The sequence below is a fragment of the Protopterus annectens genome, chromosome 14.part0 (assembly GCF_019279795.1).
Source record: "Protopterus annectens isolate FY-2018-M chromosome 14.part0, PAN1.0, whole genome shotgun sequence".
Classification (NCBI taxonomy): domain Eukaryota; kingdom Metazoa; phylum Chordata; order Ceratodontiformes; family Protopteridae; genus Protopterus; species Protopterus annectens.
The window spans coordinates 569028004-569043221 of NC_056748.1; the positions used below are offsets into that span (position 1 = coordinate 569028004).

Below are 15218 nucleotides of genomic sequence, written 5' to 3' on the forward strand. Positions count from 1 at the left end.
TATATATATATATATATATATATATATAAATATATACTTACCGTAACACTTGATCCATGTTGTCTTGTTTCATCTGGTCCAACATCCCTATTTGTCCCCAACCTAGGATGTCATTCTTGGACACCTAGCCAAATGGTTGGACCTGACCAGGAGCCTTGTCTCTTTAGACATTCTTTCTTGCTGTTTTTTCACATTTCATCATTGTTAGTTTTGGTGTTAAATAGGTTCATAGGTAGGTACTAGGCTATCTGCCCGAGGGCATTTATAAGCCTAGCCAGAGTGTGTCGGCTTTCGCCACCTCATTGATTAATTAACTGAGCCTCTGTCAAGTAGAGCCAATGAAGTGATCCAAGGGGTGTATTTTCTGTTACCCATCCACTCGTCAAGGTTTCTCTTGAAGAGTGTTAGTGAGGGGCTCTGCCTAATGTAGTTAGGAATTTTGTTCCAAAGCATGGGGAGTCTCTGTGACAGGAATCTATCCCTCCAGCATGTTCTATTTATTGTTGTGGCAAGGTTTAGCTCACTAGAGCGCTTGGCTCGCATTGACTTGGATTTATTTAGGTGGAGCATGTCCATCAATTCTGAGTTGAACAAGGCTTTGTAAGTCAGGCAGAGATCACCTCTGACTAAGCGATATGCCACTGAGTACAGCCGGTATTTTTTCAGTCTGGCTGCATAGGACATATGTTTGAGGGCAGTAATCCTCTTGGTGAGGTGCTTTTGTGGTCTTTCCAGCTGTTGGAAGTGTCTTGTGAGGTACATCCCAAATGGGGCATTGTACTCTATGATGGGTCTGATGAGTGACTAGTATAACCTCTTTATTTCTAGATGCGAACCCTTTAGTAATTAGAAGGATTTCCTAACTACTTTGGCAATATGATTGTCAAAAGAGAGATTACTATGTACCTGGGTCCCCAGATTTCTTATTACCTCTTCTGTATTAAGGGGGCTGCCGCCTATGTGGTAATTTGTGGGTGTTTTGTTTTTCCCAAATGGGATGACGGTGCATTTTTTGGCATTTAGTTTGAGGCCATGACTTTGACACCAGGTGTCTGTCTCAGTAAGGCCTTTTTGAAGGATGTCCGTGTCAGCCGGAGAGTCAGTTATGGCTCCCAGTGGGCAGGCAAAGGCGAACTTGGTTAGCCATAGTCCTCCTGTGTTTTCCTGTACTTCTGAGACGTGTATGCCGAACAGTATGGGTCCCAGGACCGAGCCTTGTGGGACACCACTTGAGACTGGTTTAGAGTCGTACCTGGAGCCTGCTATTCTTACTGTGTGAGTTCTGTCTGTAAGCCAGTTAGCAACCCATCTTGTGATATAGGGGTTTATGTTCAGGCTGGTGAGTTTTCCTATAATACCCAAGTGAGGAATGGTGTCAAACGCTTTGGCGAGATCAAGGTAGGCTGTGTGAACCACCTTTCCCTCGTCTGTGGCCTTGGTGACTGTCTCAAAGAAGTCAATCAGGTTTAGTAGGCATGATCTGCCCTTAACAAAGCTGAACTGGGTCGGGTCAAGTGTTTGGAGGTTCCCAATGTCTTTGTTAATGAGTTCCATAATGATGCACTCCATAGCCTTGCAGACCAGGCTAGTCAGGCTTATGGGGCGATAGTTACCGGGGTCAGTTGTGGAGTGGAATAACCATTGCTGTGCACCATTTTTTGGAGAGGCTGAGGATGAACAGCGTGTTTATGTGGGGGGTTAGTTTGTTCTGTAGTTCGTGCAAGACGCAACCTGGGACATCATCTGGCCCCACTGATGCTGCATTTTTGGCTTTTGAAAGGGCTGTTTTCACCGGTGCTTCTATGATTTCCGGGACACTACACTTTTCCGGTATTGTTGTGGGCCCTTTTGAAGGTGAGAGGGAGGTGAAGTTTGCATTGAATCTATCTGCCAGGATGTTGGCAATATCAAGTAGGTTCAGTATATTTTGTGCTATTTTGCAGTAGCTCAGAGCATATCTGCGAGTTGCCACTTAGATTCTTGACATTGCTAAAGAAGGCTTTGTGGTTATCTTTCGAATCCTTGGCTATTTTTCTTTCGAAGTTAACCTTGGATGATTTTATGAGGGACCTTAGTTTCTTACTGATACTGATCACCTTCTTGGGATTTGCTCTTTTCTGAACTAGTTTCCTCCTTTTGTTGTATAACCTGTTTATGGCAGGGGTCCACCAGACTGGTTTCCTTCTCTTAGGGGAGTGAGTTTTGTTTTTGCTAGGGATGGCACGATCCATGCATCCTCGTAGGTGCTTATAGAGTGCAATTGTAAAGGATTCTGCATTTTGGGCAGTGTTATCCTTTAGCGTGGGGGCTGTGAAACTTATCACCTCTGCCTTAAGTAAGGTGAAGTTTGCTTTAGAAAAGTTTTTCACCGTGGTTTCCTTGGTTGGGGGTGGTGGTGGTGTGTGGACATCCAGAGTGATTAGTTTATGGTCTGATCTAACCAGTGACGGGTTGACCTCTGGTGCAGAGCACCTGTCGCCCATGTTGGTGATGACCAGGTCCAATATGTTGTGGCCTCTGGTAGGGGAGTTTACCAGTTGATCCAGGGCATTTGAGTTGATAAATTCCAGGAAGCGCTATGCCTGGGAGTTTGTACTCAAGTAGTTTTCCCAGTTAATGATAGGGTAATTGATTTTGCCCAATATCAGGGTGTTTGGTAGGACCTTCATGTTTTCCAGTGTCTCCAGAAAGGCAGAGTGGTGGTCCTGGGTCATGGAGGGTGATCTGTAGCAGGCCACAATTTGCACTGAAGATTTGCCTGATGTTAGTTGCACATGCATGATCCAGAGGTATCATGCTGCGCCACTAACCTGGAGGTGTGGGTATCCTTGATGAATATGGATACACACCCTCCTTTTGTGTTTCGGTTCATGTTCTGTGGCCGAAATGTGTGTTATGAGTTGTAGCCCAGTAGTGCTGGAGTGCTCTCTGGAGCCTTGAACCAGGTTTCAGTTACTGCACAGATGTCAACATTCTCCATACTTAGGAGTGCTTCAAGTGCATGTATTTTGAGATTTAAACTCCTGGCGTTGAGTAGCATAACCCTCATTTTTTAACTTGTGCTGTTTACGGAGGTGGGTTTAAATTTTGAGCCTTGCCTAAAAAAGGCAAGTGTAAAATCTCATACTACCAAATAGTATGCCAGAGTGGTCTTTTAATTGGGCCCCAATTAAGATTCCTTAATTAAAGAATAGCAGAAAGATGGGTAAATGCAAGAAAAGCAAATAAATAAAATAGGCCTGTGTTTACGATTTTGTTGGAAAGAATTTATAAATATAAGCAGGCAAACTTGATCTGGGATAATCTAGAGAACTGAGGGAATTATTGGTAAGGGTAGGAGTCAGAGCCCTGGATCCAAGCATCAGAAAAAGTGTTGAGATTGGATCCATTCATATACAATAATGCAATAGTGGAACAGATGAAACAAGACAGCACGGATTTAGCAGTATTGTAAGTGCATAACTTTGGTATGTGTTGTATTAAATTTCAAAATTCATGTCTCTCTCTTTAGAATCAGAGTTTATTTTTCAAAGTTATGGGGCTCGTCACTATGAATTTCATGTTTCTGACAGAGAGCCAAGTATGTGATATTTAATTGAAGTCAGCTGTCTCTATTTACTATTGCTCCCTATTCAGCTGCCCCTGAAATTCAAATTAAGATTGACATTTATCACTGTTAAAATTTATGTGCAGTCATAGATTGCTCTTCTTGCATTTACTCATCTTTCTGCTATTCTTTAATTAAGGAATCTTAATTGGGGCCCAATTAAAAGACCACTCTGGCATACTGTTTGGTAGTATGGGATATGAATTTCTTGGCTTTGAAGCTAACATTAGAGCCATAAAGTCATTTGGTTTCAGTAAACATAAATTTCTGTCATTACAGAAAAAATTGCTTTGAGTGACCATTACATCAGCAAGTGGAACCTCTTTGCAGCCGTTAATGAGTAAAGCACCTTGATTTGGATGACGTATCACTGAGAACAAGTCCCTCCATGCTTAAAGGAGTTTCTGCTTAACATTTCAGTCATTCAATCTAACTTACATTCTTATTTCAACAATAGGAACAAAACAGAGAAAAAGTGTTCAACACTTTGGATATGCATCAACAGCTCAGATATTTAATTGCCAGGACAAAATACATCAGAAACATCTGAATCATATTATTTTTGTTTCTTTTATACAGAATAGCGAAACATTTCCAGTCATAGACCATACTGTAAGTGGTTAACCCACTGCATAGATTTTTATTGTGGCAGTTATAGAAAAGCCTGCACAGTGTTCATTAAAAATCACATCACTAAAATAGCTGTTACTATAGCTGCTACCTTTAAAAAAATTCCTGCTTAATATATAGGTAATGCATCTTGTAAAACTACATACATGTTCACAGACTGATTTAAACTGGTTATTCACTCCAAGACTAGGACTGAATTTGAAAAGGCAGACCTGCAAGGTACCACTTCACACGTGTCTGCCATTCTATGCTTTTTCAAGGGATGAAGTACCATTTCAGATTATTCCCATGTGTTGTACAGCTGCAGGAGTTTTCCTCAAAGAAAGTCAGTACCATTTTTATGAGGTGCGCAGATTAACTTTAACTCTGAGACAGAGAGAATTTCTTGCAGTCATGCTGATACCCTTCAACAACCCCAGCTGGAATGTTCTTTTCTTTAGTGGTTTACTGAAAATATGTATATTATTTACTGTGAAAATTTACATTTGTTGAAAATAATTGTCCGTTATGTTGGTAGTGTGTTCCTTGCTAAAGGAAATGAAGGCAGTGTGATGTAATACCACATTTACTGAGAAATATTACAAGTTAATACTAAAGGTGCCAAGACTCCATCTAGACATTACTTCATGCTAAATGGATGCTTTGACTGCGGGGAAAGCATACATCCAATGAAGGGTAATGGAAAAGTCAAATGCCTACTGCTTCAAGAGTTTCTTGCTGTCAGAGATGTAATGGTGAAAACCTGACACACTTGCACTTTTGTGTTATAATCACTTTGCTATCACTGTAAAGTATTTTCAAAAAAAATTAAAGGTAAAAATAAAAATAACTTGAGACTGTTTATACTTTCTAGTGTGTCCCATAATAAGCTGTATGATTTTGCATGTTAATCTTGTTTTAAGAATGGCCATTTTAAAGTTTAGAAAATAACTTATTCTTAAAATATCAGTAGCCATTCTGCATAGAACCAGTCCACATCACTGAAAGCATAGTCAGCAAATGCAGCTTCACTCCTTGAAATAACATAACACTGCATTTGTTGAAACATGTTAATGACACATGAATTTGTTTACGGTAGGGGACAAAATCCCCATTCACTCATGCAGGAGACCCTGCTAGCAACTCTGAAGTCAATGACTGTTGGAGTTGAAGGGAAAACCTTGACTTGCAGCATATTAGTAGTATTTATACAACTGTCTTACTCAGCTAGTGTTTAATGAAACCCACCACTGAAGATCTGAGGAAAAGACAGCTCGTATACTGCAGAAATCTGAAGAGCAAGTGTAGGAACAAAGACAATACGCTGGGCTGGAAAGTGTAGCCATGCTTTTTTTTTTTTAATAAATATATGTAAAATATGAAAGAAAACAATAAATAGACCTATTCACATAATTTACATCTTCAGCTTTTGAATTCATTGGTAATTTATTAGTTGATATTTTCTAAATATTTTGCATAATGGGACTATGCTCCAGATTTGGACATCTTATTCCTACAAGTATTTTTGTATTTTAACAGCTTTTCTTTCATTTTTGAGATGGTATGCCATCCTGATGAGGCATAAAGACTCATGAAGGCTCCCTTCATTGATTTCCATACATATCAGCACTTGATCATATGTTGTATGCCTTTAATGTAGTATTAAACACATTTTTTACAAACACTTCTTTCACATTCTGTTTTATTTCAGAAATTATATATGTGAGAGGTGTGGATATGGTATAACAGCAAGGAAAATTGGAAAAGGTGAGGTATTTTCAGCCTGCCAAAGAGTGCTCTGTCACATACCCACCACAGAACTATGCATTTTCACTGCTTTAACAGGAGATGCCTATTATCCAAGGATGGAAGGGGAAAGTAAGTCCAGAAAAGCCCCACCTTCCCAGATGATGGTCAACCATTGTCTGTCTCCCCCCCTCCCCCCACTACAGCAGTCACCATTATGGCAGGAAAACAAGAGTCATTTGATTGGCAGGGGTTGGCTGGTGGTTGATAAGGGGTGGGGAAAACAGGCAGAGGAAAATATTTATATTTTATATTAAATGTCACAAGACTGGGGAGCAAGAACTGTTTTCTCAATTTTCACTTTCGTGTTTTATTACTTTGAATGTTGATAGAACACAGAATGTATGAAATGTGCTTTTTTCATGTTATAGGCATCACTGCCATTGTGTTTTGTTTTTCTTTATAATCAAGACTGTTATTTGGGGTTTTCGCTGCAGGTGGAGTAATTAACCTGAGCATTCCAGTTGTACTTCCTGTTGAAACGGAGCATAAGGAGCGGTTATGTGAATATAAAGCTTTTGCCCTTGAGTGTTTAGGTCGCCGAGTTGCCATTCTGAGAAATCCAGAGTTCTATGACCACAGAAAAGAAGAGCGCTGTGCTCGTCAGTGGGGAACCACCTGTGTGAAGCATCCATACATAAAGGTATGTTTAGCATGATTAACAACAGTATCAAGGCTAAAAGATATCTCGATACTTGAAACATTCAAATCTCTGCTCATTTTCTATATAATTTGATCTCATAACTGAGTGACTGCAAGCAAATTTTGTAATATAGCAACTGCTTCTATTATATCGTTGCACATTTCTGTCCCCTAAAAGTAGGGAACACTGAATTAAATAATGAAATATATGTTTTAGTAATCGTATTAATGCTTTTCATCCAGTAAAGCATTTATTTCCTCCTGTGCCTAAGAGAGTTTTATATTTTCGTCATGGTTACTGTATTGCCTTGGGGACTACCACTTTATACTATATATATATATATATATATATATATATATATATATATATATATATATATATATGAGTTCCTGAACAAGACAAGGGCCTTACTCTGTGGTTATTGCTGCAACTCATCTGCTACAAAAAAAAAAAAATTTGAGAGGAGCTAATATTGCACTGATATTTTTACATACGTATGTTTTTAGTATATCCCATTAAGGAACACTCTTGTTCAGCTAAACAATATGAAAGAGTATTGTCCCTTATCTTGCCGAGAGTTTCTATGTATTTATTGTTGTCCTACTGTTAAAGGAAGACAATTTCCTATAGGGGTTCTTTGCAAATTAACTTTCCACTCTGCATTCTGATCTGTGAAGTTTGTTTTTTCCACATAAAAATATTATTTAAATATTTCCTCCTATGGGTAGCAAACACAATTCACAGCAGGGGAATGGCATTTAAAATGCAGCGTTCTACATTCATGCAAATGAAAATTGCTGTCTTATAAAATTGTAAAACAACTGTGAAAAACTGAAGCGGAAAATACACAGTCAAGGATACCTGAAGATCTTGCATCTGACCTGTCAGGGGTGGATTACACTCCAGTCTCCTTTTTATAAAGAATTTAAAAAGTCTTTGTTGATGATAAATACGTGCGTGGATTTGATATTGCCTTTCTAAATGGGTATTTCTTAAGTTACAGGTGAAAATAATGGATATTTTTTGTGATGCACCCTTGTTTGCCAGATGATACATAAGCATACAGCTTTAAACATTTTCTTTATTTCAGTATTAGATAGTTATTGTACTTTTAAGACTATAAAAAAGTCACTGCACAGTGAGTGAAAGGTATTTTCCAAGAATTATTACATTCATGAAATGAAACAACAGGTATAAAACTTGTGTGAGAAAAACAATGTCTCAAAATAAACAAGTACAAAATATACGGAGAACGAAAACCAGCACTGCTAAGAGTCTGACCTCTTTTGGAATCTTAACCATGTTGGTGTCATTCTCCATACATTCATGAAGTGATATGCCATAATGGTTCTGTTATAAGTTATAGATCAAAACAATGAGATTACCTGTGTTACTGGTCTGTGCTTACCAAATTAATTACAGGAAATCCTTTTGGGACTGTCACTTTACCTTAAAATGTGAACAGACTCATCTTATGGCAGCTTCTTATTGAATAAAGTTGGAAGTTGAGCATGTGCTGCAGCAGTCATGCATCTGCCACTGCAATACTTTAGAGGAACTTGCAAGGTTGTTAATGATTGGAATGAGTTAAGACAAATTCTCCAGCAGTAATATGATACTGCACCAGTGTCCTCTTTTGCTTCACTCACCCTAGACATGGGCCGGGTTAAGCCGGTAGGGGGGTGGGCTAAGGTAAGTCCATTAGAGTCGGTGAAAGAGGAGAGTAGCTGGTGGCTACTGAAGATTAGCTGTAGGAAGGAGAACCTTTAGGGTTTTTCTAATTGCTCGAAGTGTTCATAGGTTCATAGATTTAGTAAAATATATCCCGAAAGGCAAACTGTACTGAGTAATTGGTCTGATCACTGCTGAGTATAAGAGAAGGATTACCTGTTTAGATCTTGATGATATACTGTTGGCAAATAGCTATGCCAAATGAAAGGATTTCTTGACAACTATTGTTACATGATGGTGAAAAGAGAGGGGATTATCTGTATAGGTTCCTAGGTCCCTGACTACAATTTGTTTTGCAGTGGTGCATTGCCTGTATGGTATGATGAGGGGAGCAGTCGCTTACTAAAAATGATGATGCTACACTTTTTAGCATTTAATTTAAGCCCATTTTTTGTACACCATAAGTTTACAAGGAAGAGTTTGTTCTGGTGGATTTGGGTATCAGATGGTGACTTAACAACAATCCTCAGTTCACAATCATCTGCAAACTTTGTTTTCCAGATATCTTGCTTGGAGATCTGAGAAGTAAAGGTCAGAAGGGTGAGAACCCAGTACTAACCCGTAAGAGACATCATTGGTCACTGTCATATTTTCTGATGACGTGTCTGTAACTTGCAGTGTGTGGGTTCTGTCTTTCAGTCAGTTAGCTATTCATCATGGGATATATGGGTCAGTTTTTAAAACATTTAGCTTTTGAATGTTGCCAGCATGGAGAATTGCATTGGAAGCCTTGGTCAAGACCAGTTATGCCATGTGTACTGCATGGCCACTGTCGTTAGCCTTTATAATCCTTTCAAAGAAGTTTACAATAATCAGTATACAGGATCTACCCTACACAAAGTCAAACTGTTAGGGATTAAGTCTAGTATTATTTTTGATATTGCAGTTCATGAGGTCATTTATAATACATTGTCTGGCTTTGTAGTTGAGGCTTGAATGACTGATCAGTTCAGAACAGAATGTTTGCTTCTTTGAGCTATAGAAATGGCTGAGGAGTGCACGCAAAGATTTCTGACATACCATTTATGTTGTGTGTGCACATTGTACAGCAAAGAGCATGATGATGTTGCTGTAGCTTCTCTGTACAGCTAGATTCAGGGCCAACCATTTTATTTTATCATACTTAAAAATAATTAAAACACTTAACTGACTAAACATTGAGTTTGTTGTTGGCCAATGCCTCCAGTCTGGCTTCAGAACAACATCAGGATTTTGGATCAGTAGCGTGCTGAAGAAAGGAAGGCTGCACTAAGTTAACATGTCACTGAACATGCTTCACCAAGCTTTTTATTAATCATTCATGGCGACTCCATTTGAAGCCCTCTTTCTGTCTGTAAGTCAGCAATAGCATTAGTGCTTGGCAATGTCCCTCTCTCACCAACCTAAAAGTCTTACTTTCTGAGACTGTCCTGTGGTCATATGTTGTAATGCTTATTGGAAACAGAAATATAAATAGCAGGTACAGAAAAAGCAATGTTTCAGTTTATGGAAATCCGTCAAACCTGTCAGCAATACCATGCAAAAAGAAAAAGGCTAGGAAAAATAACGATAAAAAGTGCTAAAGGCAATGAGTAGAGACACTTTGTTTCATCACACATGCAGATTCAATTAAAAAAGTCAGTATATATTGTATCTGCTTGTCCACTGATGTTTCTTTGGTGACCACTTCTGTACAACTGACTGCACATCAGTCAAGCTATCATCCGATTACTCAAAAATGACCCATTAGTGCTAGTTTTGTGACTACTTACAGTCTTCCAGGCAAGGGTGAAAATAATCTTAGCTGGCAGACACTTCCAAGAATGAAAAGTTGCTTAGCTTTAAAGTGAGGAAGAAGAAAAAATATGATATTATTGTCATCACTGTGAAAACATGTTAGGGGAGGAGCAAGTCTAATATTATCATAGTTCTCAGTCTCCCATTTTCAAAATGTGGAAGTCTACCTCTCATAATGGAGGACAAATGGGCGAAATATGGATTGCATACTAACAGGTTCCTATTAAATACAACAAGGATGCTCACAGGCTTTCTAAAATGCATTTCTTTTTACAAGTGCAATTTTGAAAAATGAGCATGATTCAGTATTATTTAGTATGGATATCACTAACACTGAATGTATGGCAAACCCCTTCAATGGAGAACAATAAGGAATATAAACTATATAATGTTCCTCACCATGATTTAGACTTGAAAGCAATAGTCAGGTGAGGAGTAAGTCTAACATTATTCTCATCACAATGAAAGCACTAGTCAGGGGTGTAGCCTATTGTAATTGTCATCTTCATGAAATCACCAGTCAGGGGAGGAGCAAGTTTAACATTATCATCACCTTCATAAAAGCACCAGTCAGTGGAGGAACAAGTCACCATGAAATTACCAGTCAGGGGAGGAGCAAGTCTGACATTATTATCATCATCCTGAAAGAGTAGGGACATAAGTGAAGTTTTTCCTCATCTTTGTTTCCTACAAATATTTAGAATTTTTTAATGCTTTGGCAGATGGGGTTCCCCTTTTTTACGTTAGGGCAAAGTTTTACTTGTGTGGGAGAGGGTCTGTATAATGAAGCCAGCAGTGGTTCTCCTCTACTCCTTATATCCATAAATGACCATGACCACTTGCTAAGGGTCAGTTTTACTGAAAAGAGCAGGTATATTTGTCATAGTTCAGAATATTTACTTGTATATGAGTTGTGAAGGTCTCATAGTTAATTTTAATATTTACGGGTCACAGATGGCATAGAACCTCTTGCAGAAGAACATGTGCATTTACCCCCCCGTCATTATGTGGTTTGAAATGTACTCTTCATTTCAGTTATGGTATCTTTCACTGTACTGTTTGTCAGCAGTATGACTTTTGAGGTATTCTATTAATTAATTGATACGTGTTTGTCAGTAAACTAATTTAGTGGGATTAACACTAAGGTACAGTTTCCATTGTTTGGTAGTAAGGGAGGTACACATGTAAGAGAGGTATACATATACTTTAGTCCTGATGATAAGCAACTGGAAATTTGAAAAAAAACATCATTATGTTTTAATAAAATCACAGCTAGACTGCATATTTGAAGTAATGTGATGTATACTTTGGGTACTGAGACTAAAAGTAACAAAGAGTGCTGAGTGAAAATCCTAAACTCTGGAGCATAGAGACTGCTAGGGTCAAATATGCATGTACTCTTTTTGAAATATCTCTGTCAATTCAACTAAATAAACTTTATTTTTATTGCAGCATATCTTAAAGCAAAATATATTACATAAAATAACATATGAAAACTAGAATCAACACCAAATTAAGACTTTGCAAAAGCCTGGGAAAATATATAGGCCTTTAATGGAAACGCAAAGTTTCCTAGTGTCTAGCATTTAATAAACAGTATGCATTTTATTTCCTGAGTGATTATGCACCACAGTAATCCAGGACCCCTGGACCCACAGTTACATGTCTCTAGATCTTTCTCATCTAAGTGACAGAATTCTATGGATGTGGTGAGTACAGATTCCTACAGTGGGAGTTTAAATTGATACTTTTTGCCACTGTAGTTTATGAAAGTGTCTTAACACATCAGGCAGAGGCCTAAGGAAGCAAATAGTCTTTCTGATGCTTCAACATTTTGATCACAAAAGAAAGTAAATTATGCGGGTGTGTCCTATGATTCTAGTACCACTGTCCACTCAACTGTCTTACCCACTTGATATACATGGATGGATATACCAAGAACTGTCCAAACTGATACCTTGTGCCAAGGTCAGTTTTACTGAAAAGAGCAGGTATATTTGCCATAGTTCAAAATATTTACTTGTTTATGAGTTGTGAAAGTCTCATAGTTAATTTTAATATTACATCATTCCAAACTCTTGGATCTTTTCCATCTTGCTTGCATCCAAGTCACTACTACTTCCACCTACAGATACCCTGAACTATGGGCTTGTGAGTTATATATTTTTTTATATATATAACCAATCAAATAGAGAGCACAGAGTCAACAGAGCTTGGTTCCCAAAAGCGTAAAAGTCAAAATTAAAATAAATAGCATATAAATCCTCCCAGGAACCAAATGCCAACCATAAAACTTTTCAAACAAGCTGTATTTCAGAAAATAACGATGCAGTCGTCTTCGTGGAAAGACACTAATTTTATTGCAAAAACAGTAAGCGCTTTCACCCGTAGGCTTCTTCAGACTTTTAATACTAACCAACGTAAAATTCAAATTTAAATATGCAGACACATCATTCTATTGGTTCGCATCACTTCCATAGCCTCATTATATAAGGTAAAACATCCTACAATGTCACTTCAATCTGATAATAAATTTCCTTAAAAAACAAATTTTAAATATACAGAAAAAACATCTCTTACTTAAAGGGCGACAATTCATATTAAAAATTCACGATAATAAACCATGACACTTCAAAATAAAATATGTTACTAACATATTGTAATATGCATGAACATACAATTAAAACAGTGCAAGAATAAATATTATGAGTAATAAAATGAACAACCTAATGTCCAATTTACACAGATCTATACAACTAGGGTGTCCCAAAATAGCGAGACCACATTGCTAATTCTCCATTGTCTGATAAATATCATCAGAAAGTCAAGAGTTGCTTGTGGAAGAATGCTTTCTTTGAGTATACCTTTAAATTCCAACTCACATATTTCCTTCAGTTACGTTTTATCTTCTTCTCTGATTAAGTTATGCTGATCAGGATCCAAGTCTTTCATTCCCAGTGTCTATCCTTAATGTGAACTATAGGATTCTTAATGTACATTAACATACTCAATTAAATAGAAACTGCGTCTGTATTTATTGTGGCATATTCCTCTACTGGCAACACTAAGATAAGTCACTTAGCCCTAAATGGACCTTAGCACTCACTGTTCAATAAGACTGAGACTAGAAAGCAGTCTCTTTTAGGCCAGTAACTATGATTGCTGCAAGTGTTATTGAGAACCTCATTCACCTACATCGTAAGCTAAACTGTCTTTCTTGTATAGCACATAATCTATCATTATGTAACACTGACAAGTAAAAAAATGGTCTTCATTATTAATTTTGTCTGGCAAGTCTTAACTGACAAACTTGTTAACTGAAAGACTGCTGCAGCAAATATATATATATATATATATATATATATATATATATATATATATATATATATATATATAGTTGTGCAAGGTGCTCACCAAATTAGATGATGCATGTCTTTCCTGTATTTTTGGCGCTAATAACTTATGAATAATGCCAGCACTTAGGTTAATAAGCTATGAATAATACCAGCACCTGGCCTTCCAGAATTCCCCAGCAAGAGATATTTGTGTGTGAGGTAAGCAGATTTGACAACAAGATAAAGAAGCCACATACTGCATGCATTGTGATGCAGCCTTCTTCAGTCTCGATGTCACTGCTCCAAATAATCCCCACAAAAGCAGGTTTGTTTTGACTGCTGTGATACAAAAAGGCACTCTGCAGATTCTGCAAAAATGACTTTTGCTCAACAATGGCAATTCACATGTTTCAGCAAAAGAGAAACTTCATCTTTTTAGGGTGCATGGCACTAAAATTATCACTACATAAATAAGTGTGTACTTTACATTGTTTCTGAAAGAGCGACTGTAGGCGCAATGTGGATGCACTTCTTGCATAAAAGCAATGTCCACTCAGTAACTCTGTCTATCCAGTTAAAGCACAGCAACCTGCAAGTCACCTTGGCATCCATACTGCAGTCATAGCAGTTCTCATGTAGACCACTGCAGAAAGAGAAGAGGAATATATGACAACAAAATAAGTGGGAAGTGTGAGGACATAATTCTGAAAGAAGAGAAAGTGATTCAGTCTTTACCTGTCATGGTGAGTAGTCCAAACAACTGTACCTAGTTTTTCCTTCCTGTATTTTCAGTGATAATATTGTATGGGTGGAATACAAAGTTATCCCCCACAGTAGGAGAAGAACGTTTCTGATCGCATACCTTGAAAAAGAACAGCAGCAAAGTGTCTAGCTCTTGCCTGGTAGTCCACTTTGTGACCATGTTTTTGCATCACAAACACACATTACTGATTTGTCACTAATAAAGACTGCAGATGTCGCTTGAGTAGAGTGGGTTAATGTTGATCATATTGATAGCTGCTGCAGTAGCCTTAGCTATATGGGTTATTTCTATCAAGGGTATAATAGCCAGCCAGCATTCAAAGCTTCAGGGCACCTTCAATGCACCCAAACTGTCAGCCAGCTCAAGCTGAGCTGACTAAAAGACAAGTTTGGGTGCCAAGCCCTTCAGAGCTTTACTGCTGTCGAAGAGCATGGTCCTCTGAGGCTTTTGAGAATTGACAGTTGGCTTGTACTTTTCCTTTGCTGGGCAGTTAAGTTCCTTTTGGGGAAAAAAACTTCAATTCAATTATGTTTATTGATTATTAATACTTCAGGAAAATTATTTTAAAGCTAGGAGTTTGTGTTTTAACAGTCTGTCATGAGACTGTATTGTACTTTTAAATGTGAGTGTTCTTTTTTCCTGTTGGTTTAAAAGTTGTTTAAAGTATTTGAAAACTTTTTTTTCTTTGGGTAAGTTGTGTTTTAAAGTGCTTCTTTGCAGTATTTTTGTGTGAAAAAAGTGACTTTTGAAGATATTAAATTTTACTGTCTTTTGCTGGTTGCTTTCCCTGCAAAAGAGACACCATTTTTGGCTTGACCATAAAACACACAGCAAGTCCTTCATTCAGTCCCAAAAATAAAAAGTTAAGAAAAAAGCCTTTCCCACCACAGCAGGCTAACAATTTGCCTCAGCCACAGGTGGCCGACTCTGCTGTGGCCATTTGTTGTA

At 37.8% G+C, this 15218-nt stretch overlaps 1 protein-coding gene across 1 annotated transcript in view; it reads left to right on the forward strand.

Annotated features, from left to right (window-relative positions):
* PAPSS2 (3'-phosphoadenosine 5'-phosphosulfate synthase 2) overlaps positions 1-15218 on the forward strand; it is a 388626-nt gene that overhangs the window by 282217 nt on the left and 91191 nt on the right. Inside the window, exon 8 of the mRNA XM_044056309.1 lies at positions 6460-6665. Within this exon, the coding sequence (XP_043912244.1) occupies positions 6460-6665 (206 nt within the window). The remainder of the gene's footprint in view (positions 1-6459; positions 6666-15218) is intronic.